Here is an 8,611-nt window from a genome sequence, read left to right on the forward strand (position 1 = left end):
ACGGGACGCCGGTCTCCGGCAGCCAGGCGCGGCCATCGATGAAGTTGTTTACAGTAAACTTGGCCGCCTTGGACGCCTTTTTTATGTTGTGGAAGCCAGCCCAGTTGACGCGCCCGCGCACGTCGGCTCCAGGACCCTGGTTCTCGAACTCAGCGAAGAAGACAGTGCGCGTGGTAGTAGTGACGTTAATCTTCTTATTGTCCCAGGACAACCACCCTAAGGGGTGCACTATGGCGTCCATGTAGCAGTGGATGAAGATTACCCGGGCATACGGCTGCCATGGGCGCCCGAGATACGTCTCGACGCCGCGGAGGTCCTCGCGCGTCGTCACGTTGCATCCTTGAAACGTGAACGCCGAGGCACTGTCGACTCCGTTGCATCCCTGGCCAGTCAACACATTCTGCTGCATGATGCCCGGGCGGCGCGCGAGAAGGGCACAATCTTGGAACACTGCGGTTGCAGCCCCCCAGATGAAGTCCACCGTCCCCGCGATTTCACATTCCTTGTAAAATTGCAGAAAGTTCTCGGCTAGCAAGGTGTCCTGGAAACCCAGGATCTGGCAGCGGTAAAATACGGATTTGTTGGAGTTGGACAGAAGGGCCACGGCTTGTTTTGCCTCCGGCCCCGCTGTGTTCTGTATGGTCATGTCTCGAATGATGATGCCTTCCCGTTGTGCGCCTGCATGCAGCAGCGCGCCATTTAGTTACCTCAAGCATGCCTTCACTCATGCGCTGGTGAAATTATTTTCGAACTATGCAGAACAAGTGCATGTGAAATTTACAGATATATACTACTCCCTCCGTTTGTTTTTATAACAAGTGAATGTCTAAAACGTCTTATAAAAAGAGAATGAACAAAGGTAGTACAAGATAAAAAAGAGGGAACGCCTACAACAAAAATCACACTAACAAAAAAGAAGAAGAAAGAAAACAGGGTGAAAATTAAGCAGGGCGAGGGCGAGAGCGAGGGCGAGGGCCGGGTACTTACTGACTGTGGCCGTGCATGGGGTGCCTAGAGTTCGATTGCTTTCGTTGCCGGTAATCACTGTTCGAGCAGCGCCATCTCCGATGAGCATCACATTGCTCCGGTGGAGCACTTCAACCTTCTCCTGGTACAATCCTTCCTTGATGTAGATGATGTACCTAGCCTCCCCTGGCGGTGCTGCCGCCACAGCCGCATTGATGGTGTCATGATCCCCGCTACCATCTTTGGCAACCACAGCATCCACCGGTGGGGACGCAGTCAGGAGCAGACGTCCGTCTTCCGGCATCACCCAGCTGGGCATACCGCGGCTGGTGCTTGCTGTGGTGGCCGTCGCCATTCCAAGCACAATGATCATCATCATCATCATCATCATCAGCGTGGCCATTGGAATTTGATCTACAGTAGTAATTGGAGTGAACGATGTGTGGCGGTATGGGTATATATAGAGAGAGACTAGTGTGCGCGCGGGAGACTCCATGCATGTTACCTGCCAAACATCATACATCGAGGAGAATAAAAATCAATCTCGACCGGGACAGGACAGTGGCCACTAATATCTTGACAAAACCGACCGGATTTTTTTTTTGCGTGGAAAAACCGACCGGATTGATGGCCTCGAGGCTAGTGAGAGCACCGGCATAAATGCTATACTAGCTAGTCCCACGCCACGCATGCTACTTCCTCACGGCCGGTAACAGTAACAGTAACACTACACACCTACGTACGCAGCAAATTTTGCCCGATAAAGTAGACAACAATGACCCGGCCGAACTTACGTGCAGGTGAACGCCGCGCGCTAGCTGCAATAATTGGCAGTCCAGTCCATCGGCGCAAGCAAAGTGCGCCCGCGCGCGCACATGCATATGACACGGTTGCCACGCGAGCTGTGTCCGTGAACAAACCACTTTGAGCATCGAGTGGTGATTGGGCTCGCCGATCATTGCTTGTGTATGTGGCTGCTCGCCCGGGCTCGTGCAAGGAAGCAGCCGCTAGCTTAATTATTAATCTGCCGGGCCGATCCAGTAGCGTACGTTCAATTATCTCGTCGAGCAGGATATGCTCAATCTTAAGTGGCTTGGGCCAACTGCCCGGACGTACTTGCATACTGACCGTGTAGGTTCGCGGCAGTGCACGTGTCGTTCTCTTGATTTGGGTTCATTTGCAACAAACATGTGTGCACTGTATTGAGCTTCTGCGATGACTTCATCAGTACAAAGCTCTGTGATTTTAATCAATCTTGTGTAGACATTGTTTAAGTGTGTGACCTATGTTGGTGATGATGTGTGTATGTTCTTATTGTGCACGTCTATATATCTTGTACTCGACCTACAACCTCTCCTCTTCTACTCGCGTGTCGTGGCTCCGTCATGCTCACCTTCCCCGACCTCCGGGAGCGGCAACATGTTGCTGGACAGGGCCCCATCCTGCATCGGGCCCGCGTTGCTGGCTGGACAGGGCCCATCCTGCATGAGGCAACACGCTCTTCTTCGAGCAGCCAGATTACGCCGACAACCGCTCCATATCATTGTTGTTTAAGGACATGAAAGAGATGAGACCATTGGCTACCTCCACAGGCTAGGGTTAACGCCTTAAGAGCATCTTTAACAGACGAGCTATCTTAGCCACTAGAACAGGATCGCGAGGGTGCCGGTCCAAATGCTTTGGTCAAAGAGGTAATGCACAAGTTGGTAAGAATCCTCATTTAGCATATGCATTCAAACAAGAAAACAAAATAAAAGAGAGAAGAAACATCAACATGTAATAGAAGCAAGACAACAAAAGATAACCACTTGACATCAAGCATTGGCAGCACGTAATGATCGGTTAGTAGGAAGTGAGGCTTGCCACACGCCTGCCGGGTGAATCATATCCAAAAGTTGTGAAGATTCAATGCATTCAAATGATACATTTCATATGATATGTAGCATGTAATGCCCCAAAAGTTTCAAGGTTTAGAACAACACCATAACAATAAGTTCGTTGGCAACGTTCTAAGAATTACTTGAAATATACAAAAGGCGCCTTGACACTGACATTTACTTACAAAAGGCACCAAAATTCACAATTTCTTAAATAATTTGAATCAAGAAAACAGAAGTTTCCAGAAAATATTGACATAGAATCCCACACAACAATCGACAAAAAGAACTGATCCTTGGCATTGTCCACCGCAACAATCATATCGCTGATCTAATCGTCATGCCATGGTGCATTATGTCGCTGCCCATTCGCTCGTCATCGCTCACATTGACAGTGGCGTTTTGCCTGGTTCATGTACACCGAAGGGGGCGATAGCTACAACCCCATCGGGCTCTTGGCCTCATTTTGCTGCTTAGTTCACAACTTTGTCATCCGGCATTTATCAGTTCACACGGCAGAGAGAGAAATACCAGAGGTTCACAATTATTCATGGATTAACTGGATGTGTTTAGTAGCTGAATTCTGGTTGAGGTAGAAGATGTTGAGTGAAGCTGAGATATACAGTACCACTTTATTGGGAGATTCAACATTTTAGACCTTTGCTTAATCCCCGAGCTGCTCCTGCTCAGCATTCTGCTTGCGCAGCTCGGCTAGAGATGCCAATGCTCAAAATACAACTATAAAAAATAATAACAGGAGAATCGATTAAATTTGTGAGGGTATCAGAGGCAGGAATACATACTAACATTAAGAACAATCAGAATTGACTTTTTGCCTCTTGTAGAATAAGATTTCACAATAAATGAATCGGAAAATTGATCGTAGTTGCAAGGATAAAAATGGAAGTTTGAGCTGGAAGAACCAAAAAAATCGCTTAACAGGGATGAAGAAGATGTATCACTTTATTAGGTTTTATTGCAGAGGCAATCACAACATGCATGAATGCCAAGACGGAGGCCAGATGAGCATGTAAAGCATTCATCCATGAATAAGCTACATTCAAATTAGAGCTGAAGCCAGAATGCAAGTAAAGATATTAGGATGCAAGGAGGCATGAATATTAGAAAGGAACACATGCATCATTCCATACCTGACAGAGGCCAAACAGAAGCGGAGAAACCTGAGCGCATAAACTGCAGTGGCATCGCCTTCCATTGCTTCTTGTCGGTAAAGCAATGAGACTCTCATCATGCGTGAAGGCTATCTGCACAACTGTTTCAATCCTCCAATTAACAGTAACCAACTTGGTTTTGAAATACACTTCATCAATTACACATCTATAACCAGTTTGTACAACACAATGACATGGAAGGTGACTTCTTCATGTTTTCCTGCCTACTGACTATGAATAGGAAGTATAGTATCAAACCTAAATTTATCCTTTGATTATGTGCATGCCATGTCAGAAATATCGTGCATGAAACCAAAACTGACATGAGAGGGTGGGGATGGAGTGGAGAGGAAGAGGTAACTGAAGGCACATATGACACTGTTGATATTCTTAACAAAGGCAGCATGGCCTAAATCCAAGTATACAAAACAATAGCTTCTAAAAGAACAAAGAGTTCATAAGTGAAGTTACTTTGTCCCACCTCTCAGCATATTCTCCTTTCATTCTGGCAGAGGAAATAGCCTACAATATGCAGATCAATTGAGAAGAAAATTGTGAGATGAAACAATAACAATAAGCATATAAAGAAAATTATTTTACAAAAGATTGGCAGTTAGTACTATAAGCCGCTAAGGAATATAAACAATATGCAGGTCGCCGGTGGACATTATGAATTATCCAAAAGAAAGTTAAAAAATGGCAGTTAGTACCATAATGCCGCTAAGGAATATGAACGATATGCAGCTCGCCGGTGGCCATTATGAATTATCCAGAAGAAAGTGGCATGCTAATGACAATTATCCAAAAGAGAAGTGATTCTATCTAGCATGACACATGAGTAACATATAGATATAGAAACTTTATCAAATGCAAATGGAAAGGTACAAGCAATCATAGACTATTTGACACTCACAAAGCTAAAAGCTTTTTAGTATATCTATGTACCAACGAATGAGAAAACACTTAAATATGAATCATGATACAGAGCATATCAAGCATGACCAGGCATCCTATTGGCTAAATTAATCTTCTAGAAATATCCATTTAGGATAACATGAACAACTCAAGCACATGTAGGCAGCAACATACAGTCGTTACAGAATTTTATACACATCCACCTCAAGCATGACTGCATTATGACTTTAAACAATGAAACCAGGACCTATAATATACTGATTATCAATCACTCGACTTGCATCATTACTGTTTGCCCATCACTCAACAACATGTGAAAAGAAAAATTCCCAATAGGGAGCAAGTAAGATTTGCTGCAAGCAGATCATGTCACATGGCTCATATTTTTGTGAGTTCACTTCCTCCCTGGCAGAACACTGTAAAAGGAAACAATTCAGTAATTACCAAAAAAGTTAAACGTACAAGATGAGCATATATCAAACATCTTGAGGTAAAGCACCATGAAGAGAACATATCGTTATACTCTTGATTACAACCAATGGTTTCATTGATCCTATTTTGCACAGGTCAATACGGAAGGAACCAAATCAGAACAGCGTGTATTTCCGAAGAAATGCTTACCCTATTTTTACAGAGATGCAGAGGGAGGGAGACGGCCTGAATCTGAATGTTTGTACCTGGTAGAGGAGCTTCTCGAGGATGAGGTCTGAGATATCCATGACGGTGTGGAAGCGGGCAGAGAGGAAGACGACCCTGCGGTCTATGCTTGCCGAGGAGAGGCCGTTGCTGCTGGTCACGGCGCCACCAAACTGGTCATCGAGGGCAGAGAGGATGGGAATCTTTGCGCGAGGGCGCCAACCTGAATGATCTGGGCCGTTGGATCAAGAGGCAACACTGTTGCAATGAATAGTGCCTCCTCGTGAGGTTGTTCTCGTCTTGTAAATGTGTCGAGCCAAATTCAGCACACAAGGGCCTAATAATTCCGTTGCCTACAGAAAGAATGCACCCTGTAATTCGAAATGGAAACCGGTGCATATAGCACCAATCAGTTCACAGGAAGCAATAAAGAACATGGGCGACGAACAGTTGATGGATGTAATTGTTTTCTGTTTTAACATACTCGAAAGAATAAAGATTGTTGTTAAAACTTATTTTTATTACACCACTTTGCAATGTAAAATGATCAGTCTCCCCCCAAAACTGAATACTGTTTAAAACACCAGTAACACAATGTTGAAAATAGAAGAAAGAAAAGAATATATGACAATTCAATTTTTTAAGGATTCAAATGCATTCATCACTTTATCTTAGTAGTGACATAAGCTTACGGTAAGTAGATTAGATATCTTGCAAGGCAAGCTGTGTTGTCAATTGGGTGTGTACAAAACTTTATCAGAACATGGATAGCATATTGGATTAGTGAGAGCAACGCTGAGCGAGTAATCACAAAGTGCAGAGCTCAGAGAGTAATCACAAAGTGCAGGGCTCATAATCGGCTTCTATTTCATATTTCCACGATCACAAGATACATATGCACTAAATGTTGTTATTCCCTTGCAAAACTGGAAATAATCACAACTGGCTCAAGGAAGAACTACATCAATTACAATATCATGCTTCACGGATTTAATGTGATGAACAGGAAGCAACCAGCGAGAACTTGTCCAACAACTTGAATATATCACATAGCAGAAAAAAACAATTAGCTATTTAAGACAACAATTAGTAGAAGACCAGATCATGTACTACCTCAGTAAATGCAACCATGCATCATACAAACACGTGCCATGTTGATATAGAATTACTGAAACACACACGTTGACAGCAAGAGTTCTATTTACTTTTTTTTGCGAGTAAAAGACTTATATTACTCAATCAAAATATCTTTACAATCATCTCTGACTATCTCAAGTATCTCATCTAGACCTGACCCTAACCAAGTCATTGTTCTATCATTAATTCTAGCAAAAGAAGCCAATCTATCACTTGCTTTATTCTGACACCGGTGTACGTGAGTAATACAAGAAGTACGACTGCTTCTAAGCTGCTTTATCTCCTGCACTACATGAGCATAGATTGATCTATCCACTTCCGTGCTCTGGATCATGTTCACCGCATTGACCGAATCAAGTTCAATATTGATGGCCAAATCACTTCTCTGTAGAGCAAGAGTTAAACCCTCCTTACATGTGCTAAGCTCCGCATCTAATGCATCCCTACATGAGTACAACTTCCTGCATGCCGAGAAGATTATTGCTCCTGCATCATTTCAAAGAATCATGCCTGCACCAGCTTCTCCATCCCAAACGAAAGAACCGTCAGAATTCAGCTTGACCCATCCTTGCGCTGGAGGTCGCCACCTGGAAGTAGCACCTGAGGCAGCAGGCATGCAGTTGTTTTTAGCAGTCTGATCGCGAGCTATGACCATCTTCCCTTTCCTTGACTCAACGTTCGTATTCATTTTAATTCCTATGATTGGGTCCAGGTAACTTTGCAGAAACCGAACAGAGATCTCCACAAGTGGTGCTGGTTTATTGTGAACCACTTCATTTCGCACATACCAGCATCTCCACAAGGTCAATAACAGCATGCACCTAGTAACTTATCTAAGGGCACCAGAACTTGGAGCAACCATTCATTCCCTGAATTCTTAATGGATTCCATAGCCGGTAAACACCAAACATTTTCCATCTTATCATATTCCCTGAGTTCTATTTATTTATCTACCTATGCAAAGCTACAACGGAATTATGGCTGAAACACGCCATGAAACTGGAGGTGTAGCGCATGTTTTTTTAAAAATGGTCGAGGTTCCCTAATCCTAGTAATGTGAGCTATGATCATTTTCACGGACCCATGGTCGTATATAATGTTCACAAGAGGCATCCCCTCTACGAAACCTACCTTTGGTGACAAAGCTATATAAACTATCTAATGGACAAAAATGAAGCTTTTGACGACCTGCATATCAATTTGTCCTACTATAATGCGATGAAGCTTTGAAACTGTACATATCAAGATTTTCATCATACCATTTAGGACTTTGAAAAAAGATATAAAAACTACACTCAACTCCTCCGCCCAAAGCTTCCTTGATAATAAACCAATACTTCAGAATAGAATAATATGAAGATCATACATGAGAACAATGCAAATCAATCTTGCAGCACATCCTAAAACCGTAAAAGCAACGGTGGTTTTTCTTCCACGCAATATTATATCACAATCATGTACCTACGCCAAACAATGAAGAAACGGTTAAACATATAGATCCACCAATGGTGGCGCAGTCGGTTGATTTCCAAGTAACACATACATGGCAGCAAAATTCAAGAAAAATGGACTATGCATTTTCCTCTGCAAACAATACAAATGTGCTCACTTAGAGAGAGCAGCCTAATAAAATAATTTTACCTAGCAACAAAACCGTGAGGCAAATTAATAGCAAGCCCTCAGTGACGCATACAGTAAACTGAACATCAAAGGAATGTGAAAGCAACCTTTGAAGCTGATTTAAAAATCAAAGCGATATTGACTCGTACAGTAAACTGAACATCCAAAAGGGGATGATGGAGGATGCTGCGGTTTTGGTCAAATTTAAGTTGAACCATTCAATTTTATTTGCAGTTCATACTACTTGTACAGTTGCAAGGTGAATCCAACTCAGATTTGAGTGGTGTA

At 43.3% G+C, this 8,611-nt stretch overlaps 1 protein-coding gene and 1 long non-coding RNA gene across 9 annotated transcripts in view; both read right to left on the reverse strand.

Annotated features, from left to right (window-relative positions):
- Positions 1-1,372, reverse strand: part of LOC119283652 (putative pectinesterase/pectinesterase inhibitor 38) — an 8,682-nt gene extending 7,310 nt beyond the window's left edge. Inside the window, exons 1-2 of the mRNA XM_037563111.1 lie at positions 988-1,372; positions 3-678 (exon numbers count right to left, since the gene is read on the reverse strand). Of these exons, the coding sequence (XP_037419008.1) occupies positions 3-678; positions 988-1,369 (1,058 nt within the window). The 5' untranslated portion in view covers positions 1,370-1,372. The remainder of the gene's footprint in view (positions 1-2; positions 679-987) is intronic.
- A 1,592-nt stretch (positions 1,373-2,964) lies between these two features.
- LOC119286764 overlaps positions 2,965-8,611 on the reverse strand; it is a 6,506-nt gene continuing 859 nt past the window's right edge. For 2 of the 8 annotated variants that reach the window (XR_005140648.1, XR_005140643.1), the window contains exons 3-5: positions 4,497-5,937; positions 3,995-4,116; positions 2,965-3,581 (exon numbers count right to left, since the gene is read on the reverse strand). This is a non-coding gene — a long non-coding RNA (uncharacterized LOC119286764). Of the gene's footprint in view, positions 3,582-3,994; positions 4,117-4,486; positions 5,938-8,069; positions 8,165-8,611 lie in introns of all 8 variants that reach the window. The other 6 variants (XR_005140644.1, XR_005140647.1, XR_005140646.1 and 3 more) reach the window with 6 other exon arrangements.

This window comes from Triticum dicoccoides, chromosome 4A (genome assembly GCF_002162155.2).
Source record: "Triticum dicoccoides isolate Atlit2015 ecotype Zavitan chromosome 4A, WEW_v2.0, whole genome shotgun sequence".
In the NCBI taxonomy this organism is placed as follows: domain Eukaryota; kingdom Viridiplantae; phylum Streptophyta; class Magnoliopsida; order Poales; family Poaceae; genus Triticum; species Triticum dicoccoides.